The sequence below is a fragment of the Cherax quadricarinatus genome, chromosome 11, assembly GCF_038502225.1.
Source record: "Cherax quadricarinatus isolate ZL_2023a chromosome 11, ASM3850222v1, whole genome shotgun sequence".
NCBI lineage: Eukaryota > Metazoa > Arthropoda > Malacostraca > Decapoda > Parastacidae > Cherax > Cherax quadricarinatus.
In genome coordinates this window covers 45469444-45494026 of record NC_091302.1, presented here as the reverse complement: position 1 = coordinate 45494026, position 24583 = coordinate 45469444, and the positions used below count along the sequence as shown (strand labels likewise).

The following is a 24583-nucleotide window of genomic DNA, read 5'->3' as shown; positions in this document are numbered from 1 at the left end:
GCAACCGCCCAGGGAGGTACTACCGTCCTGCCAATTGAACGTAAAACAGAAGCCTGTAATTGTTTTACATGATGGTAGATTACTGGTGTCTTTTTTCTGTCTCATAAACATGCAAGATTTCAGGTACATCTTGCTACTTCTACTTGCACTTAGGTCACACTACACTTGCATGTACAATTTTATATATACACACACCCCTCTGGGTTTTCTTCTATTTTCTTACTAGTTTTTGTTCTTGTTTATTTCCTCTTATCTTCATGGGGAAGTGGAACAGAATTCTTTATCTGTAAGCCATGTGTGTCATAAGAGGCAACTAAAATGCCAGGAACAGGGGCTAGTAACCCCTTCTCCTGTGTATATATTACTAAATTTAAAAGGATAAACTTTTGCTTTTCCTTTAGGGCCACCCTGCCTCAGTGGGATACGGCCGGTTTGTTGAAAGAAGAAATATTCATATACCACTACTACTGGGGTGGCTCATGGCCTGGTAGGCAAAGCTCTCACTTCACACACTGAGGGCCCAGGTTCAATTCCCAGCAAGGGTAGAAACATTGGGTACGTTTCCTTACACCTGTTGTCCATGTTCACCCATCAGTAAAATAGGTACCTGGGTGTTAGATGACTGGTGTGGGTCACATCCTGCGACAAAACTGACCTTATTTTCCCTAAATGCTCTGCATAACAAGGGGCTTTCTATATAGTATGCCACTGATGTAAGTTAGGCCTGTATACCTTGTACATGTACTTGTAGAAAATAAAGATATTACAGTAGACCCTCCCTTTCGTGATTAATCCGTTCCAGAGAGTCTGGCAAAATGTAAAATTCATGAAAACTGAAACCATTTTCCCCATAAGAAATAATGTAAATCCAATTAATCCATTTCAGACCCAAAAGTATAAACAAAAAATGCATTTTATAGAGTATAACTATATTCCACGGCTTATTTATCTATCGTAATTCATCTAATATGACATAATAAACAATATTAATAACATAGAAACATGATATATACTCTAGAATGAATAAAATATGTCATTACGTATATGAGGTGTCGTGTTCGTGTTGTTGTTGTTGAGATTATAAGGGCCACTGAGAGCATAAGCCCTACATATTAGTGATAGTGGAGGCAGCAGCAGAAACCACCAACACTGTTCACACAAACAATGTACATAATTTATAAATAAGAAATACAGTGGAACCTCAGCTTACGAATGCCCCACCATGCGAATTTTTCAGGATACGAACAGTCGATCGATTTTTTGCTTCTGGGTACGAACGAAATTTCAGGATGCAAACTTCCCCCCTTAAGGGAGGTTCCTTGGTGAGGGGCTCTTGGCCAAGGGAATTGGATCTGTGCTCCACTTCCCTAAATTAATAATAATGGGAGACGGCCGACTTGTTGAAAAAAAAAAAAATATTATTATTATTATTATTATTATTATTACAGTGGATCCCCGGTTAACGATATTTTTTCATTCCAGAAGTATGTTCAGGTGCCAGTACTGACTGAATTTGTTCCCATAAGGAATATTGTGAAGTAGATTAGTCCATTTCAGACCCCCAAACATACACGTACAAACGCACTTACATAAATACACTTACATAATTGGTCGCATTGGGAGGTGATCGTTATGCGGGGGTCCATTGTATTATTATTATTAATACATATGTACTAATAATAATAATACACCGCAGCAGGCCTGTTAGCCCATACTAGGCAGGTGCTTCACAATCCATCCCACTAACAGAATATTTGCCCAACTCAATTTTCAATTTTCAATTTTCAATTTTCAATTTTCAAGCAATAAGCTTTGATAATTCTATTTACTCATGTGCAGGTCCCACTCACATCCAACCCCTCTCACTCATGTATTTATCCAATACAAATTTGAAACTACTGAAGTTTTAGCCTCAATAACCATACTAGGCAGATTGTTCCACTCATCAACATAACAAAGGAGGAACACTGCAGTAGGTCTGTTGGTCCATACTAGGCAAGTCCTTCACAGATCCAACTCACTAACAGAATAAACGTACCCAAGCAATAAGTGTTGACAATTCTATTTACTCATCTTGACTGTGTGCTAATGGAGTTACAGGAAGCTGACATCGAAGAAATGCTGAACACCAACAATGATGCACCTGTTGTGCATTCTTTGAGTGATGGTGAAATTAGATGAATTGTGATATATAAATAAGCTGTAGAGTTATTATTAGCATCATATTGAAGTATTTTGTCATGCCTCCTAAGAGCAGGAATTCTGCTGGAATGGATTAATGCCATTTCAATTAATTTAAATGAGGAAAATTGACTCAGCATACGAACAAATCGGAATACGAACGAGGTCACAGAACAGATTAAATTCGTAAGCCGAGGTTACACTGTATTTATATTTTAATTTATAAATAAGAAATATTTACACTTTATAAATAAGAAATGTTTACACTTACTGTACCTTGTAGATGCTGGCACTGGTTTAGGGTGGTGGAAGATAGGCAGGGCAGCATATGTTTGTCAGTGGCCCTACATACCTCCAATAACATTGGAGGAGTTAGTTTCGTTTCATCCTTTTTCTATTGTTTAGTCGCTTAACTTACTTGCTACAATGTTAATGCTACACTTTATCACTGGCTAGTGCTACAGCCTTTATCAACTTCTGCTGCTTTGGTATCATACATATTGTAGAATCACTGAAGAAGGCACATTCTCCTCTCTCTCTTCCTCCTCCACTTTGGTACTTTGCTACGAGTTTTTTCTTGAATTCTATCATATTTCTCACCTTCTTTATCAACAGGCTGGCACTAGCAGCTTTCTCTGGGCCCATGGTGGCTTATTTAGCAGTCACACAGAATAAACAAGTGCAAAAAACAATGATTATGAAATGTTTCCTATGACCTCGCAGGATAATGTTCATTCACTAAGAAACAAAGCGACACTGCCTCAGAATGCGTGTGTGGGAGGCTTTGTGTGCACATGGCACTTGGACAGGTACTGTACCACCGACGAGAACGGAGGAAAGTAATGAAAACTGAGCCAATATATTTTTACGAAAAAAGTCGGCGATATTCACAAAAACGGAGCCCAACAAAGAGGAAGGGTCCACTGTATTATTATTATTATTACATTTATGTTGCTTTCCTGGTTATTATTATCCATGTAATGAAAATATTTTCTGGAATACTGTATAACAAGGCCTAGGCTGTTTGAATAGTATATTTCATACCTAATGTCCATTAGCTATGATCTCGTATATACTGTAGATTTTAAACAAAAAAATAATTAATAAATTATAAAACTATATATTTCTCAGATTGCAATCAAATCTAATAAGTAGGGTCACCCAATATCTCTGAATAGTGAAAAATTGTTTGCAATATCAGGAATATTTCCTAGTTATTGCATTTTGAAACACGTTCTTTGAGGTGCCAAGACACTGGTATCTGCATGTAATAAAACAGACGTGGGCTACACATACAGTACTATCTTTAAAAGAAGAAAAATACAGATATGTAACAAACCTGTTTGAGAAGATGGTGATCCAGAGCATGCTTGGGATCATACTGGTGGGCGGAAGGATGACCATGAGGCAGGAACGTTGGAGGCTGACCCTGCAGCACTGGGTGACCTAAGGGAAGTGGTGATGAATGTGTTCTGCTCAATGGTCTCTGAAGGGGTCGGCCGGGTCGAACCTGCAAAGGATGATGATTATTATATTCATGGGAAAGCACTAAAACTAAGGGTTAAACAATGTCTAGGGAATGAGGAGTGAGGTTAATCAAGTTTGATTCAAGGAAGGAGATATTTTCTCCAATTCCTTGGATCAACAAAGTAATGTATCCTGAAATTAAAAAAAAACAAAAAAAAAAAAACAATAAATTTTCAGTGACAAGCTTTACTCATTATCTCTACACTTTTTTACATGTTCATAATACCTGTATCTTTGAATTTCTTAAACGACATAATCAATGTAGTGTAAATTAACTACAGCATCTTGTTATCCTAAACAGATCTGCCCTGAGCAACATTAAAATATTAATTATTCTAGGATAATTTACAACCCACACATATTACTTTGCTATAATATTATTTTAAAATTTTTACTCTTTTTTCATGACTGTTCCTCATTAAAATCATACTTCACATTTTACTTAAACTTTTTTGCTTAATATAGGATCACAACTTCTTTGATGGCAGAGAATATGTAAGTCATATTTGGAACTAACAAAATCTTGCCCATATTTATCATATACCCTTCTGAAAAATGGTTTTCCTACAACTTATATAATTATTAAAGATAAATAATAGACCTGTGTGTCATTCATGTTGGGCACAGCATTTGGGTGATAAATGCCACCCCGCATGATGCCACCGCCAGAACTGGTGTCCATGGCAGTGACCTGCTGTTGCCGGCCCATGCTGCTCGCAGCTGGGCCATAGCCTTCTCCATCAATCACTGCAAGAAAAAACATTATTTTAAGTAACAGTGCATTTATAATGTCTTCCATAAATTAATTATATTACTGTATTATTATTATTATTATTATATTTAGGGGAAGCATTAAACTCATAGGTGTCATACAGTGCCTGGGAAATGGGAGGTAATCAGGTTCAATCCAAGGAGGAAAAGTCCAATTCTTTGCATCAAGAGCTCCTCACCAGCATCAAGCTAACTTCCTTGAGCTGGCATGAATAATCCTTCCATATTTGCATGTGGAATAAAACAAAATTTTTATTTTATATACTTTTTTTTTTTTTAACAAGTCTGCCGTCTCCCACCGAGGGAGGGTGACCCAAAAAGAAAGAAAATCCCAAAAAAGAAAATGCTTTCATCATCATTCAACACTTTCACCTCCTCACACATAATCACTGTTTTTGCAGAGGTGCTCAGAACACAACAGTTTAAAAGCATATACGTATAAAGATACACAACATATCCCTCCAAACCACTAATATCCCGAAACCCCTCCTTTAGAGTGCAGGCATTGTACTTCCCATTTCCAGGACTTAAGTCCGGCTATATAAAAATAACCGGTTTCCCTGAATCCCTTCACTAAATATTACCCTGCTCACACTCCAACAGTTCGTCAGGTCCCAAATACCATTTGTCTTCGTTCACTCCTATCTAACATGCTCACGCACGCTTGCTGGAAGTCCAAGCCCCTCGCCCACAAAACCTCCTTTATCCCCTCCCTCCAACCTTTTGAAGGACGACCCTTACCCCACCTTCCGTCCCCTACAGATTTATGTGCTCTCCGTGTCATTCTACTTCGATCCATTCTCACTAAATGACCAAACCACTTCAACAACCCCTCTTCTGCCCTCTGACTAATACTTTTGGTAACTCCATATCTTCTCCTAATTTCCACACTCCGAATTTTCTGCATAATATTTACACCACACATTGCCCTTAGACAGGACATCTCTACTGCCTCCAACCGCCTCCTCCCTGCAGCATTTACAACCCAAGCTTCACACCCATATAAGAGTGTTGGTACTACTATACTTTCATACATTCCCTTCTTTGCCTCAATAGATAACATTTTTTGTCTCCACATACACCTCAACGCACCACTCACCCTTTTTCCCTCATCAATTCTATGATTAACCTCATGCTTCATAAATTCATCTGCTGACACGTCAACTTCCAAATATCTGAAAACATTCACTTCTTCCATACTCTTCCTCCCCAATTTGATATCCAATTTTTCATGATCTAAATCATTTGATACCCTCATTACCTTACTCTTTTCTATGTTCACTTTCAACTTTCTACCTTTACACATACTCCCAAACTCGTCCACTAACCTCTGCAAATTTTTCTTTAGAATCTCCCATAAGCACAGTATCATCAACAAAAAGTAACTGTGTCAATTCCCATTTTGTATTTGATTCCCCATAATTTAATCCCATCCCTCCCCCAAACAGCCCTATCATTTACTTCTTTTACAACCCCATCTATAAATATATTAAACAATCAGGGTGACATTACACATCCCTGTCTAAGACCTACTTTTACCGGGAAGTAGTCTCCCTCTCTTCTACACACCCTAACCTGAGCCTCACTATCCTCACAAAAACTTTTTACAGCATTTAGTAACTTACCACCTATTCCATATACTTGCAACATCTGCCACATTGCTCCCCTATTCACTCTATCATATGCCTTTTCTAAATCCATAAATGCAATAAAAACTTCCCTAACTTTATCTAAATACTGTTCACATATATGCTGCAATGTAAACAATTGATCTACACATCCCCTATCCACTTTAAAACCTCCTTGCTCATCTGCAATCCTACATTCTGTCTTACCTCTAATTCTTTCAATAATAACCCTACCGTACACTTTTCCTGGTATACTCAGTAAACTTATTCCTCTATAATTTTTACAATCTCTTTTGTCCCCCTTCCCTTTATATAAAGGGACTATACATGCTCTCCCCCAATCCCTAGGTACCTTCCCCTCTTTCATACATTTATTAAACAAAAATACCAACCACTCCAACACTATATCCCCCCCCTGCTTTTAACATTTCTGCCATGATCCCACCAGTTCCAGCTGCTTTACCCCCTTTCATTCTACGTAATGCCTCACACACCTCCCGCATACTCACATCCTGCTCTTCTTCACTCCTAAAAGATCATATACCTCCCTGGCCAGTGCATGAAATTACCGCCTCCCTTCCTTCGTCGACATTTAAAAGTTCCTCAAAATATTCTCGCCATCTACCCAATACCTCCATCTCCCCATCTACTAACTCCCCTACTCTGTTTTTAACTGACAAATCCATTCATTCCCTAGGCTTTCTTAACTTGTTTAACTCACTCCAAAATTTTTTCTTATTTTCATTAAAATTTCTTGACAGTGCCTCTCCCACTCTATCATCCACTCTCCTATTGCACTCTCTCACTACTCTCTTCACCTTTCTTTTACTCTCCATATACTCTACTCTTCTTATAACACTTCTGCTTTTGAAAATCCTCTCATAAGCTACCCTTTTCTCTTTTATCACACCCTTTACTTCATCATTCCACCAATCACTCCTCTTTCCTCCTGCACCCACCCTCCTATAACCACAAACTTCTGCCCCACATTCTAATACTGCATTTTTAAAACTATTCCAGCCCTCTTCAATCCCCCATTACTCATACTTGCACCAGCCCACCTTTCTGCCAATAGTTGCTTATATCTCACCCGAACTTCCTCCTCCCTTAGTTTATACACTTTCACCTCCCTCTTACTTGTTGTTGCCATTTTCCTCTTATCCCATCTACCTCTTACTCTAACTGTAGCTACAACTAAATAATGATCCGATATATCAGTTGCCCCTCTATAAACATGTACATCCTGGAGCTTACCCATCAACCTTTTATCCACCAATACATAATCTAACAAACTACTTTCATTACGTGCTATATCATACCTTGTATATTCATTTATCCTCTTTTTCATAAAATATGTATTACTTATTACCAAACCTCTTTCTACACATAGCTCAATTAAAGGCACCCAATTTTCATTTACCCCTGGCACCCCAAATTTACCTACTACTCCCCCCACAACATTTTTACCCACTTTAGCATTGAAATCCCCAACCACAAGTACTCTCACACTTGGTTCAAAACTCCCTATGCATTCACTCAAATTTCCCCAAAACTGGTCAATTAGCAAGAACTCATTTAAAATTAAGTCCATTCTAAAAATTTCTCTTATACATTTAAAGATATATTTTTTCATTAATGTTAATGTAAAAATTTATAATTTTGCACCAAAAGAATCTCAGAAAACTTACCTAGCCTTATTATAACAAGCACAATTTAATTTGGCCTAATCCAACTAAATACATTTTACATATGTTTACAATAATTTAATAATAAACAAACACAATGAAATATATTTTTTTTCATTAGGTTCAGAATGATTTTTGCAAAATTACTGCATTCACAAATTTTTGCTTGTCTTATATGGCAAGATGAGCATTGCTATTTAAGCCAAAATCGCAAGTTTTACCTATTCGGCACGACATTATATATATATATATATATATATATATATATATATATATATATATATATATATATATATATATATATATATATATATATATATATATATGTATATATATATATATATGTATATATATATATATATCTATGTATATATATATATATATATATATATATATATATATATATATATATATATATATATATATATATATATATATATATATATATATACAGTGGACCCCCGCTTAACGATCACCTCCCAATGCGACCAATTATGTAAGTGTATTTATGTAAGTGCATTTGTACGTGTATGTTTGGGGGTCTGAAATGGACTAATCTACTTCACAATATTCCTTATGGGAACAAATTCGGTCAGTATTGGCACGTGAACATACTTCTGGAATGAAAAAATATCGTTAACCGGGGGTCCACTGTATATATATATATATATATATATATATATATATGTATATATATATATATATATATATATATATATATATATATATATATATATATTTTTTTTTTTTTTTCCAACAAGTCGGCCGTCTCCCACCGAGGCAGGGTGACCCAAAAAAAAAAAGAAAGAAAATCCCCAAAAAGAAAATACTTTCATCATCATTCAACACTTTCACCACACTCACACATTATCACTGTTTTTGCAGAGGTGCTCAGAATACAAAAGTTTAGAAGCATATACGTATAGAGATACATATCCCTCCAAACTGCCAATATCCCAAACCCCTCCTCTAAAGTGCAGGCATTGTACTTCCCATTTCCAGGACTCAAGTCCGACTATATGAATATATATATATATATATATATATATATATATATATATATATATATATATATATATATATATATATATATATATATATATATATATATATATATCGTTAACCGGGGGTCCACTGTATATATACATGTATATATATATATATTATATATATACTACTGTATATATATATATATATATATAAATATATATATATATATATATATATATATATATATATATATATATATATATATATATTCACACACACACAGAGGAATCAAAGTAATTAGGGAAATATATTTTCTATGATTGCTCGTATTTTCTTAAATTAATGTGGATAAATCTAAACTTAACAAAATTTGTACAAACAGGTTGCAATTAATGATTATCATAAATCTGTATAACATATTGTTTGCTGCAATTATAATGAAACCTTACAAAACACAGTATAACAAAAGCAAGAATATACCTGGCAGTGTGGGGTAGTATGGTAGCGTGGAAGATAAGACATGACTGGTAAGAGGCATGCCAACATGAGCAGTGAAGGCAGCACGCATGTCTGCCTCGGATACTATGGGTAGCTTCATCCCTTCCTGTAATGTAATAACATTGGTTTATGAACCTCCTGTGGTAGTGGGCCAGTTCTACAGGTTTTTTACTTGTTTAAAAAATTATGATTTTTTACTATTTTCTGAATGACTTTTTTGTTCCTTTTGTTTTTCTTACATCAGGTTTTCATGTTTTAGTTTGTGCTTTATACTGATAATCTCTGTATGTGGGCTATCCTCCAGTGTGACATCTACAGTCATGTATAGTTCTGTAACCAGTTAAGTTATAAATGTTTTAGCCAAATTTTTGTAAGAATAATTAAAGTTTGGATCTGGTAACTGAAGGATAACACTGATGTCATCATTATGTTTACTTCAGAATCTGGCATTGAAGTTAAACATAGGGATGTTCGTCATGTCAGTGAAAAAAAACAATTCTGTTTAGACAAATGTATAAGTCTTGGTCTGCAGTAAATTTATTACAGACTACCAATGATACATATTAAACTTGTAAATAGTTTACTACCACTGTAACTTCCTTAACTATCAAAAATATTGGGGTGTAATCTCTGGACCCATTATGTGCCTCTGCAATTTTTTGACTGACAGCCACAGGATGGGTATGGGGCATAATATAGCTATTAAACTAAACTGCATGTGCTCTCCATTCTAACATCCATCTTGTGTTCATACACAAACTTGCTCACACAAGCAGTGGTGTGTTTTGTTATTACGTGAAAGTGACCACAATATGGATAAGAACATAAAAATACAAAAGATTAAAAATCACAATTCTGTGGCGGGAACAATTCACCAAAACCTTGCAGTTAGGAAAGAAACTTTAAACAAAGCACAAGAATGGAGCACTGCAGTAGGCCTAATGACCTGTGCTAGGAAGATCCAACACACATCCATCCATACCCACTCATGTGCTTGTCTAATCTATTTTTAAAAGTTACTCAAAGTACATATTTAGAATTGCAAACCAGTGCTCAAATCTCATGATTATATAAAAGGGCATATTGTTGAATTAAACCTTATTGTATCAGTTCCAAATTTTAACTTATCTGAAGGACATACATACCCATATAGTCTATTTTAATCCTCAGTTTAGGGATTATGTTATTCATGATGTTAGTGTACAGGTGAATTCCAGCCATGAATTGTAAACAGACCTTAAAACCTAACAGGCTAACTAATGAACACACAATATATTAATACAGGTGTGAACATCTTCCTAAATTAAATTCAAAACCTTTACAGTTTACATTAACTTCTATAGGATAACTAAATCAAAACAAAAAAGACCAAACCCATAACAAAATAAAGCATATTATTATTAAATGGTTATTACTATGACCATAATTTTTAAAGGGGTGAACTGGTAAGCCAGCAGAAGGCCTCGGTCAGATAATCAAAAACTCCAATGGCAGGTCATCATCTGACTAAGACCTGTGTCAGGAAACACTTGTCCTGTTTCCTGATGAACCTTACCTAACCTAATGTAGCATACAGCATTTGGATTCACTGAGGCTCACAGGATCCTATGACTAGGTCTTACACAATGCTGTAAAAATGTTTCTTGTTAGGTAAATGGACACAGATGCAACTAGTGTGACATCTTATTGTGGCAACATTTAGCTCTCCAGTTTTGACAAAGCTCCTGGAAACCAAAACATTGCCACAATAAAATGTCACATTAATTGCATTTGTGTCCATTTACCTAACATTCTGTCATTATTATTATTATTATTATTATTATTATTATCATCATCAAAGGGAAGAACATTCTGTCATTAAATAACAAAAAGGCACAATACCATGACTGGAATAATACATGTGCTGATATTTGTGTATTGTTGGTAATTCTATCATTATTACCAAAATGATTCTTGTTCCACCTGGTACCCCTGGAGTTTTATGACCCTCTGATCGCAAGTTCTATCCCCGCCTGTAGTATGGCTTACCCTGCTCTAACAAAACTGAAAAACAAACTACAAATCACCCAGAATTAAATAGAAAAATTCATCCTGGATCTGGATCTAAGAGAGAAGGTAGGAAAGGATAAATTACAACTGGAATTGCTGAATGTTACAGATAGGATAAGGTAATTAAAGCTCACTCATGTTTACAAAATTGTTCACAGCACTGTCTAGGACTCTAGAATATCTCGCTGCAGATTTTGCCAAGGTTAGAAATAAAAACCGGTATGATACTCGGGGAAGTGAACAAGAGTTTGTAGTATGTACCTATAGTAGGTGGTCAAGCCTCAAACACCTTTTATTATGTGGCAGTAAAGGAGTGAAACAGATTGCGTGAACATGCCAGGGCCAGTCTTAGCATAAATCAGTTCAGGAACAGAGCTACAAGGTTCTCAAGGAGAAAAATTATTTCTTGTATAGTTAAGTTGTGTAACATGTATTAAACTGATTTTCTCTAATGTTCATATAAACTACTTAGTTTACTTCATACTTACTGTATCCTTTTTTATTGTAAATGACTACTTGCGGTTGATTTATTTTGTTTTATTCTTATGGTTATAACCATGACTTACTTCTACTGTATCTAACAGCTAGGCTGCTAATAAGATATTAATTGTACCTGTAAAGGAAATCTCACTGACTTTTTTTTGGTTAACCTTGGTAATTTACACATTACTATGCAAGACAATTGTAATCACCCAAAACTTGTGTAACTGTACTTGTGTAATTGCACCTCAATAAACTTAACGACCTTGAAAGGACAGACTGTGCTAATCACCAAATAAAAAAATTCTTGCCGTTTACCAATTCATTCTAAAAATCTACTAATCGAAAAGATTTACTTAAACTAAACAGATACACAACAATGACTCTGAGAATAGCTCTCAAATCCTGAGATCTGATAAAATAAAAATTAAATAATAAAGAAAAATTAAAATATTTTTTGTTGAATTTATAAGGACCACTGACAGCTTACGCAGTATCGAGCCTTGCTTCCCAACGCACGGAAGATAATGCCCAATGTTGGGCCATGAACGAAAAGGGAACAGGAATCCCTTTGCAAACAGAAAAAGGAACGTTGAAGTTCTCAAGTAGGCCAAATGTATTTCCCCTTGTCAAGCCTCAGCAGAGTGGGCTGCCTACACCCTCACTCTAGGTCACGAACTGACTTTCCATCAAATTAAAAAATATTCGCAGAGGTGAAAAATGGAGCTAATGAATGGTGCTCCTGTACGATGTGCACAACAGGCAGAATAAGATGTGGACAAGCATCCCAAAGATAAAGGGGAAAATTTGCCACAGATCGCAGACAAAAGCAAGATGCCCACATACTGGGCCTAAGGCTGGCACAGAAATTCCCAAAGCTGGGCTATGAAGTTAAAGGGAAAGGGATTTCCCCATGCAAAAGAAACCGGAACAAAAAGTTCCCAATTGGGCAAGGTGGACTCCTTTTACCCAATTCCGCAGAAAACAAGTCCCTGAGAGAACGGGAGAAATTTGCTACCGAGTAAGACATCTGCACTCGACAAAGGCTGGCACACGAGTTCCAAATCCAAAATGAGACTTACCTTATTGTTGTTAAGCTTAAACAGGGTCACCAAAGCTGACGCTTTACTGAACCCTACCATCAGGAAATCCGAGGAAAAATTTTGCCCAAATCTGGGCGGAAATGAGAAAGTTTCTTACGGAAAGAGTAACAGGAACAAGACATTTCTAACTTAGAGTAGATGCAACCCCAGGCCTAAACATAGGCAGAACCAGGCCAGGTGTCTCCATGAGAAAGAAACAAACATACCATTGGAAATAAGTCACTCTGTCTTGACTTTTTTGGGTTATCCTAGGTACTTTACACATATGCTGCTATGTATGATAATCTATGTAACCGTATTTGTGTATACTTGAATAAACATACTTATTTACTTACACACTGCCAATGCTGGCACTGAAGTCTGCCTTGCATCTTAACACAAATCTCACTACCTCACTATTATCAATCTAATTAATGTTAATCACTTTAATTATCTAACTTTTATATCAGTATGCAATAATGTACATTAAAATGCACTACTCTATAACCTGTGTCAATACAGAGTAAGAATTAGGATTAGTCTGCCCGAAATGCCTAGGCATGCTAGTGGCCTTCTTTGTAATTAATATTTTATAATATGTAAACCACACACTGTAAGCCTTGCAAGGAAATAAACATTTTTGATTTTCAAGGAATGGGTGGGGTTTGAACCCATGGCAAAAGAGTTCTAAAACTCGGCCAACTGGCCAAGTGGTTAATGCACTGGCCCTGGAGTTTTAGAATTCACATGCCACAGGTTCAAACCCTATTCGTTCTGTGATTTGTTTGCAATCGTGTTATTACTATTTCGCGAATCCAGTACTACACATTTCAGCCGCATAGTGAGGTTTATGGGGTAGAAATATATAGCATAAGATATTGATTATCATGGAAATTTTCTTATTACAATAGAGCACTATGGGCTCAAAGGTCATACATTCTCCTTTTATCCAACCATGGTTTCATGATGCAAAACACATTTCTTTTTTAACTCAGCCTATGAATATGCACCACAAGGCAGTATCCTGGGCCCTCATGAATGAACAAATATAATGCATACGGGCAACAAATCTAAACCAATTTAAATCATGAGTTAACTTTAGATAACCCACTAAATCTACACAACTCTAAGGTCATAGCAAGTCTTACTGGTATTTGTACCAAACTTAGGGCACTTTGGTTACCCATAAATGAAATTAAAACAAATCCCAAATACTTCTCATATGCAATATGCACGGCGAAAAACTTATACAGTGTTCTGCCTTTACAAGTTAAAAAGAGATGGAACATACACTGATGATAATAAGAGAATAAATGAAATACTGATTATTATAATCAAAAAGAAGCGCTAAACCTACAAGTCATACAGCAATGAAATACTTAAATCACAATACGATTGTGTTCCGTGAACTGCTCATCAGTCCACAGATCGAAGACCCTAAAAAACGTTTTTCATGACGGACTCAAAACACCGGCGATATCTACACAGCGTACCTCCATAACTCTCCTCAGCTGACTCTGAAGCCATCGACAGCATGCCCATGTATTCTGGTCCAGGGCCCCGGCTCGTGGAATTCGATGTTTATCAAAAATTGCAAGAAACACTATCTCGGAAATTTAGTATTTTATGGAGGAGCCTGGAAACAGGTGCTATCCCACATTATTATTACAATCAAAACTTAGCATTAAACCCATGCCAAACAGAGCTGGTGTTATCCCACAGTAATTAAAAACCAGATAATGCATTACTTCACAAAGGTGGCAGTAAAGCAATTGCAAAAATCAAAATCTTTGAATGGGTCCTAAACAGTAAGAGTGCCATTCACATGGAATCACAAGCACACTTTCCAGGACAGCATGGGATCAGGGTAGGCCGCTCTTGTCTTTCACAACTGCTAGATCATTACGAGGAGGTTCTTGATGCACTGCAAGTCTTCGACAAGGGTGATAACACGGACAACGAGTGGAAAAGGAATAAACTGGGTAAGTGGACATATGGATAGTGGGCAGATGGATATGTAACTTCTTAACAGAACGAGAGTGAAGTCGGAGGCTGCCACAATGACCAGCTCTGTTCCTCAAAGCACAACCCTCTCCCCACTTCTGTTCTCATTCTTATATCCGACATTGACAACGCCATAAATCATAGCACCCTAACATTCTTGGCTGATGACATCAGACTATGAGAGGGGCGTCCGTCGAAGACAACAAATCTTCAAGCGGATATAAATAAGGTCTTCCAGTGGGCCTCATACAACAATATGATGTTCAACGAGGAAGCAAATACATAAACTGTAACGAGGTAAAGGTGACACTCAAATCATTCAACAGAGCGAGAGTTCCATGTGCGAGACTAGGAATAATGATGTTAGATCTAGCATTCAAGGATTACAACAATATTGCCACTGTTACCGCAAGGAAAAATGATAGGCTGGATAACTAGAACTTCCAAGACAAGAGATACTGAGCCACTGATGATCCTCTCCAAGTCATTTCTCTCCCGGCTAGAAAAATGGTGTATACCGAAGGTCCCTTTCAATGCAGGTGAGATTCTAGAGCTGGAAAACGCACCGAGAACTTTCACTGCTCGTATACATAATCAAGAATATGATCTACGTACTGTACTTCTTGGAACGCAGACGAGAAAGGCATATCATAATTTACACGTTGAAAATCCTGGAAGGACTGGTCCTTAAACCTGAACACTGAAATCACTCCGCATGACATTAAAAAAGTTGGCAGCCGGTTCAAAATACCTTGACTAAAAAACGGGCGCGACGAGTAGTACACTAAGAGACAACTCAGCGAGTTTCTGAGGTCCCCGGCTCTTGTACGCCCTCCCTCCGTGTATAAGGGAAATTATCAATAAACCTCTACCTGTTTTCAGGAGGGAACTGGACAAGTTCCTTAAATAAGTTCGTTACCAGCCGGGCTGGGGTTCGCGCGCTGGATTGCGTGCGGCCAGCATTAACAACCTGGTTTGATGAGACCTTGATCTACCAGGCCTGGTCTGGAGCCGGGCCTGAGAGGACGTTGACCCCCAGCAACATCCTTCAGGTTCTTGAAATATAAAATGTGAAAATAGTATAATTTATGATTTAGACATTGGGGTCATCGATTGCGTGCGTTACTACGCTTAAATAACAAAAAAGGCACAATACTGTGACTGGAACAATACACAAATAACCCGCACATAGAAGAGAGGAGCTTACGACGACGTTTCGGTCGCTTAATTCCCAACGGCCAGTGGTGTTCAGATAAAGTTTGGGTGGAAAACCCCATAATGAAGGAAAAGTGAATGTTGCCCAAACGATAACCTTGGGCTATACCGACCAATAGTAAAAATGTGTAATTAGGTCACTACCCGAGTATGTCACGTTTGATGCATAACTAAACAATATCCTGCTAAGGTCTTTACCCTGAACGGGATACGTATTTCAAATTCATACACTTTATTCGAAACGTTCTAGTATCATAATGAGGAATAAAAATATAAAGATTTCTTAATGAGGCGGCAAATATAAATTATAAAAGTGAAAGCGGAAATCCTCCTCCCACACGCGCGCTTGAGCGTAGCTGATATACACATTTTAGTTATAATCATAACCAAGTGCTAAAACCCGTAAGGGTCATGCAGTGCTGACTCATTTTAGTTCAGTTAGGAAATTATCAAATATGTTAACTTGTTGCACACAACAGCAGTAATGCAATAATATATACAAGATATGTATGTTTCTTAGTGTATACAAGCTGAGAGCTGACTCTGATTCTAATTTTAAGGATTCAAGTATTCTTGACTGATGGTGAACAGGTTACATGCAGCCTTAATGACCCTCGTGTATGCGAAAGGCTTTGAACTTAATTAACGAACCAACGTAAATGGCTAAGCCTTGTTTATCTTTAGCATAATCAAAGTTTGTCAGGTTCAGGCACTACTACTGCCATTATTATTATAATCAAAAAGAAGCGCTAAGCCACAAGGACTATACAGCACTGTACTAACTGCCAGCTACCAAATATTATGGTAACAATGAAAAAAAGTGTTATTAAATGACCGGAAAAATGAAAATGAAGTTACATACGAATATAGTTAAAAAAAAAAAAGCAAGTGATGGAGTGTAGGGCGACCTTGAGAACAGGCTAGACACACCCACCTAGCATTGCCCTCTACACCTCATGCCAACTTTCCTCTTACCTGCCATAAAGCACTAATCAAAAATATTTAGCTAATTATACATTGCGTGAAATATGAGGAGGAGAGCAAGAAGGTAGAGATAATATTGGCAGGCGGCCACACGGCTGGGTGAGGCAGGCCCACCATTCACTCCAGCTAAACTTGAATGTGGCTACGGGGCCGCGCCATCTTGGCTCTGCCTGACTTTCCTTTTGGCACTAATACACATACTTCTGTCTCACTTGCTTATGCATTTCTATTCATGTCCTGCCTAGGCTATGTTTATTCCCTTAAGTCTAATGGCCGGATTGCTTTCTACCTTTAAACTCAAAGCTTACATTTATGTTGACCTATACTGCTGACGTTGTTAAATTTACGTCTTGATCTGTTATTACAATTAGAATAATATATTAATTAATACTCTACTTATTGCTTTTTTTCTCTCCTGAAGATTTTATCCGGGTTAATCATTAGCCTCGGGGGTTAATAACCCAAGAAAGCCAAACTGTGGCTTATTTCCATAGGCTCCTTAAATCCGCCCCCAGGATGCCACTCACAACAGTACTCCTGGGTATATGTGAACTGTTACATGAATAGAGACAGCAAATGCCAGGAAACTTGTCTATTCATTTCTAACACAAAACTGAACACAAGTTCTTTTGGTTGAGAGTATGAAAATGAAAATGTTTTATTTCAAAGAAACGCAATATACAATTATTTATAGGAACAGATGACAAGTTATGCAGTCTTAATGTACTAGTCATTAAAGGTGGTAATTTACCTGTACATTAATGTGAAGAATGTGCAAATCCCTAAAGAATTAAAACAAAACTGAGTGTACTAGGATACATCTCTACTGTATATGTATGTCCTGTTCATATCTTTATTTTGTACAGCTGATAAGCAAGGAATTGTACCATACACGAACAATGCGTATGGAGACGATTTATATATAGGTATAGGAAACCTAGCCACTAATAATAATATAAAAAAGAAGCAACCTAACCACTAGTCTACCTACAATCCTACATGCTGGCAGAGAGCAACAAGTGCTCTGTTATGTGTAAAATTATATAGATCTACTGTAACTTCTTCGTATGACTTAAAAGAAATAAAAAAATATTATTTAATTTAATTTTAATACATGATACATTATCCTGACCAGTACACAAGTCTATACCCATCAGAAGAACAAGCCTATCTCGTATGCACTGTATTTTAACAGCGGTCAAATTATATTATTAGGCTATTCAAAATGCGCGTTGATGCTGAAGGGCTCTTGATTCAATGAACAGGAGCTACACTCCCCTTAGATCAATTCGGATTACCTGTCATTCCAGAGGAATTGTATGACCCTTCGGGTTTAGTGCTTTCAGACAATATAATTTTAACATAAGATGTGTGACCATCATTACCTGCAGAACATTTTTCGATATAACTCATTTTCTTTACTAGTGATGGTAATAATTAATGTTGGTGGAGGTGGCGCCATATTGGGCCACTGACGCCCTCACAGGGCTCGCCACCAGCTAATTCTGTTACCACTATTTATTACATTCCTCTGTCCCTGCCAAAACAAGAATTCATCTAAAATCGCTGATAATATTTCAACAAATGAAATAATCAGGGGGTTTGTGCTGGCTGAGTGGCGTACGCGCGCTGGGGCGCCTGCCAGCTTACCCATTTTGAATTACTGTACCTATTTGTAGTTACAGTTCAAGAGTTATGCTCATGCTCCTGTCTTCAGTGTTTATATACTTACCTCTATGTTGTTATAAATATATTGTATAATTTCTTTAAATTTTTGATAGTTTTACTACACACAAACCCGATTTCATTTCCAGCATCTACCACTATCCGTGAAGAAATCTTACAATATTCCATCTAAATTTATTCTTACAGTATAAATTATTACATTCATGGAGCGCTAAACATGTAGGGTCATACAGCGCCTAGGGGAATGAAAGGTATTTAGGTTCAGTCCATAGAAGAGGAGCACCAGTCCAACTCCTTAGATCACGAACCTCTCACCGGCACCGAGGAACCTCCCTTGAGCGAACAGTGTCAAGTTATGAATTCTTGTTTTCTTTTGCAGTTAAAATGTTTAGACTACATGACCTGTATCATGCTAGGAAACAACAGGATTTCCAGCCAACCTGGCCTCTTACTTTTCCAAGAAACTTATCATGCACAATCGTCGTCTTAGACTCTTTAAACTCAGTGTTCTCGAACAAATACATGACCCTGCAGGCCAAAAATAATACCACAGACTACGCTGAGAGGAAGGGCTGGAGGTGCAGTTATTGTCGACCAGCCTGATGGCACTATAATACAGATATCAGAATTAATAACTGGGCTTTCACCTTACAAACTGAACCGTGGCGATACTAATTGTTCTCAAGCTTACGTCAACTATAACTTCGGACAGTCTAATTATAACTCACTCTCTTTTCTCATTACGTACACTGAATAGCCTAAGACCTGAGTGTAGCATCCTTGTGAATGAAGCTAGGCACAAATACACACAAATTGTATAAAGAAATTATAGTTAAGCTTTTTGTGGATTCGCTTTCACAAATGCATCCAGGAGCTAAGCAAGCATCGAATAAAGAGATCATCAAATATAATTTTTGCTTCTTAAAGAGAATTTTAAAAAAATAAAAAAATCTAGTATACGAGCCTGAAGAAAGTAAAACAGTACAAACAGGAACTAACAGAACAACTGTCCATCAATAAACGTGTCAAGTTAGGCATATTTATGGCGAAAGTAACCTGGTCAGTAGGTTGCAAGATTATGATGTTGCTAGAATGGTTCGTATAGAGATGGCAATTATATCAAATACTAAGTGTGTGGACAGAGACAGGGTCATACACAGGAACACTATGTCTTACTGGCCAAACATCCAACCTTTCAGACACCTCATACAAACGCTGCAGGATATGGCAAAACAATTCATTTTACGATATCTGAAATCTTAGGATTGTATCCTCATTTTGTGTCGACTAGATGAATGATATTGGTTTTGAAGAGGCTGCAACCCAATAATAACCAAAGTTTTAGTGATAAAAATACATGTTTTGGTGATTGTAACTCCATACTGGTATATAAAGAAATTGAAATGTATATAAATTGGCGTATTTTTCGTGATGTAATTATGCCTGGTGGGGTATGGCGAAAATTCACTGTGACCTCTGTAATCTCTGTTTTTGCGCTATCGCTCACAGAATGAACATGGAGTGCACAATAAACTAGCCGCTCCGGCGGAATAACAACAATTCTATTGTTTGCATAAAGACGTCCTCAGTCAACTTTTCACTTTCTTTTAAAAAATTCTGTTATTACGATATTTCCTCTCCTCCAGGGAGAGCAGTTCCGTGCTTTTCATGTTTCTTCATAACTTTTCTCAATTCTGTAATCCATTTTGTTGCATAACTTAACTTTACATTTAAATTCAACGTTTTTTTAAGTTGCTGACACTATACTACAGTTGCACCTCACAACTCTGGTAAAACATATATTATAAAAACACTAGTGTTTTATCATCAACATATTTTAAAATTAACTAGTATACCATAGCTCGCCGCTATATTTTCATTATTTTCCATTTTTTATAATCATCCAAAGGACTTTTCTTTACCTGACGTTCTTAACGCTTTACCACAAACTATTATCTTTATGAGGCATATCTGTACTTACACCTAATTTCATTTATGTGGCATTTCTCAACATAAAGTTACTCGAATGAGACACTTGTGTTACATTTCGGAGTCTTGAATGATGGACTGAGCACATCGACTCCAGGCTGAGGGACTGATTACCTCATCCTCCACCGTTCTTCTCTGTACTGTACTGAAGAAGCCACTGGCTGGCGAAACGTTTCATCAATAAAGATTCCCAAATGTTGTGTCTCATTCTTCAATATGTCGGTTTTCTAAACCGTTTACAAGATAAAGTTACTCAAAGTGCTCCCTCCCGTAGTCAATCGCTAGCGCACTTAGCTCACACACTGAGATCCGGAGTTCGAATCTCCTCTGGTACGGCTGGAAAACATTAGGGATGTGTTTCCATAAGACACCTGCTGTCCCTGTTCACCCATCAGTAAAATGGGTACCTGGGAATTAGTGGACTGGTGTGGGTCGCATCCTGGGACAAAACTGACCTAATTTTTCCGAGATGATCTGCATAATAAGGGGCTTTCTATATAGTAGTATGTCACTGATGTTAGCTAGGCCTGTATACCTTGTACTTGTAGTAAATAAAGATATTATTATTATTATTATTATTATTATTATTGTGGAAAATTGCATTTATCTGAATGTATAATTATATACATAACAGTAAATGAACAATGATAACTATTATTTATCAGTTAGACAAGTAGGAATTTGGGACACTTAGGTCGCAAAAATGTCTCCCTTCGATACCTACCACTGTCATATCCACAAGTTGCTCTGGACCTATTAATTAAATGAAATATACATACACCAGGAATGCTGGTAAATATATAAATTTGTGGACTGTATATTAAAAATAATAAATGGTTATATATATACACAATTACATAACAGAAGGAAAATATATCTTAATATCACTCACCAATTTAACTGGAGACCAAGTTGTATCATACTCAGAAAACCCCCCCTGTCTACATTTATGATAATAATACTGGCCAGAACTATAAACATAATATAGACATGACTTAGCTGGGGTTCCTGGAGCTGTCTTGTCCAGTCGCCTGATATCTCAAGTTATGCAGGACTGCACATCCAACAATTTCGCCTCCTATTTGAGAGGTGTCAGCCCAATTTTAACCTCTAGAGCACGAAAAATTCTTCCCATTACACTAACATTTCTAGTTCAAATTCAAACAAAATGGCGACTGTCCCTTCTCCCCAGGCTCATTTTCCCATTTTCTATGACATAAATGTTATTAAATACAGTATGGCCATCTATATACATATAAATACTGAATTTCTGGAAAATATATACAGTATTTTTCACAATTATTATCTAAATCATCCTGTATAACTTTACAATCCTCTTGATAACGTACTTCACATAGTTTTGCATCGTCCGCACATATTCAAAAGAACAGTTTATTAATTTTGGCAGGTCATTTACAGTATATATAACAAAGTCAGTATTAGGAGGAGGGCATTAATGACAATACCACAGAAAGGTTCTGTTCCTCTCATCAAGCAAAATAATCCAGCATGGATTTAGGAAAGTCCTTAAGAGCCTGCTAGAATTACATTGCAGAATAACGGAAAATTAAACAAGAGAGAAACAAGGATGAGTTGACTACATTTTCTGGAACTACACGGTCTTCACGGGAGATTGCTCCAAAACTGGAAGAGCAGGCAATGGTGCGAAGAAAAGTACTGAAATGTGCAACAAGTTGGCTTCTCAAAGGATCAGTGCTAGCGCCCTTGTTTTCTTAAGTTATGTAAAAGACTGCCAGTTGAGATCAACTATGAATTATGAAGAAAAGATTTCTGTCGTTTCTTTACTTCTGTCGGCAGTACTTTGGATTCTAAATATTACCTTTTGCTGATGTGTAACTAATGAGAAACATAAGAACACTAAAGATTAGAGACAGGCTACAGGAAAAGTTGAACAGGTTGCGGGAGGGGCCAAACAAGTGGTTTATGGAGCTTAATGTAGACAAGTGCAAGGTCATGCAAATCGAAGAGGTTGAAGGAAAATCGGTTAAAGTTTATAAACCGGGAAAGACGAAGCTTCAGAAAACAAGTAGAGAGAAGGACATGGAAATAATCATTACACGGAAGAGTTTGTATGATAGGGCCCAGGAGGTCAGGAACCAGTAAATACTGGCCAATTTCTGAAGTTAAAAGACAGGGCCAGAAGCTAAGTATTGACCTCGCAAACAACTCAGTGAGAGAATACACGCACAAGCACGTGTACACACACACACACACACACACACACACACACACACACACACACACACACACACACACACACACACACACACACACACACACACACACACACACACACACACACACACACACACACACACACACACACACACACAGGAGCACCTGCACATTCCAACACTCATTTGGTCTTGCCTAGTCTGCTTTGGGACGCGTGTCAATGCTGTGAATCACGTGATCTCTTTCCGGAAACTTGAAAAAAACTACCATCATTTTTATTGCATTTATATTAAGTGTTAAACCAAGGAATATCTACGCCATAAACAATAATCAATTTATAAAACTAAAAACTTGGAAATTTATACAGGGTGACAAGACACACATGTGAAGAAGAGATGTATAAATCTGACACTGCAGAGAGCAAAGCAGATAAGTGTTGCCATAATTTACCAAGATGACACATCCTGGCTCGTGTGACGTCACGCATGTCTAGTGACGTAGACACCATATCACGTGTTCATTGCTCCTCTACCAATGTGCTAGTACTAATATATATATATATATATATATATATATATATATATATATATATATATATATATATATATATATATATATATATATATATATATATATATATATATATATATATATATATATTTATATATATATATATATATATATATATTTCTATTTTATGCAGAGCTTGTCATCTTGGCTTATAAATTATTATAATCAGAGAGAGGCGCAAAACCTATGTGGGTTATACAACGACGTATGGGGAATGGATAGCAATCAGGCTCGATCCAAGGAAGGAGAGAATAGGCCAATTTGCTTGCTTGAAGAACCCCTTACTGACATCAAGGCCCCTACCACCCTAGACGGGTAGAATCCAGGGCCCCCTCACAGACAAGGTCCCTACCACTCTTGATGGTTTGCCTTATAAAGCAACGATCGTTCTGCCATAAAGGCGTAAATGTAATTCAGTGCTGCAATAACTGAGAAAATCAGACCACGAAAACATTTACAGGACATATTTCATTGTTATTATTATAATCAAAAAGAAGCGCTAAGCCACAAGGACTATACAGCTTATTTCATTGTTAAATAATATAAAATAAATTGAAGTTTAGCCTAAGGTCAGTTTGATAACATTAAGTTTAACCAGCGTTTTTAACTACGATACGTTAGGTTACTCTGTCAGTTTTATGAAGAAAAAATGTATATTTCACAAAAGCCATATCAGACAATGCGCTGCACAATTTTTTCGAAAATATCTATATTTGGGTAATTCGATTTGTCTGATTATACCTAAAAAATATCACCCTTCCCCTCCCCCTTCACACAAATTCAGGTCAAGTGTTTATCGACAAGTTAACTTGGATGCTGTGTATATCATTGGAGCAGACTTAATTACCCTCATATGGCTGACAGGTCGTAAAACTAAGTACAGTGAGATCTCTCTCAGTGCAGCCCCACTTGCTGATATTTAAATGATATGTAACTGGTCAGTAGTTCAGTGCAACGCTCGTGTCTCCCTACCTTTCTCACCCTCAACCCCTAAAAACCATCCAATCCCTACTGCCCCTCCACCCCTACTCGCCTTCTTCCTACCTTT

The 24583-nt window shown here is 36.9% G+C and overlaps 1 protein-coding gene across 7 annotated transcripts in view; it reads right to left on the bottom strand.

Annotated features, from left to right (window-relative positions):
• HDAC4 (histone deacetylase 4) overlaps positions 1-24583 on the bottom strand; it is a 779940-nt gene that overhangs the window by 98098 nt on the left and 657259 nt on the right. For all 7 annotated transcript variants that reach the window (XM_070084058.1, XM_070084060.1, XM_070084063.1 and 4 more), the window contains 3 exons: positions 9263-9386; positions 4310-4455; positions 3521-3691 (listed from right to left, as the gene is read on the bottom strand). In XM_070084058.1, coding sequence (XP_069940159.1) covers positions 3521-3691; positions 4310-4455; positions 9263-9386 — 441 coding nt within the window. The remainder of the gene's footprint in view (positions 1-3520; positions 3692-4309; positions 4456-9262; positions 9387-24583) is intronic.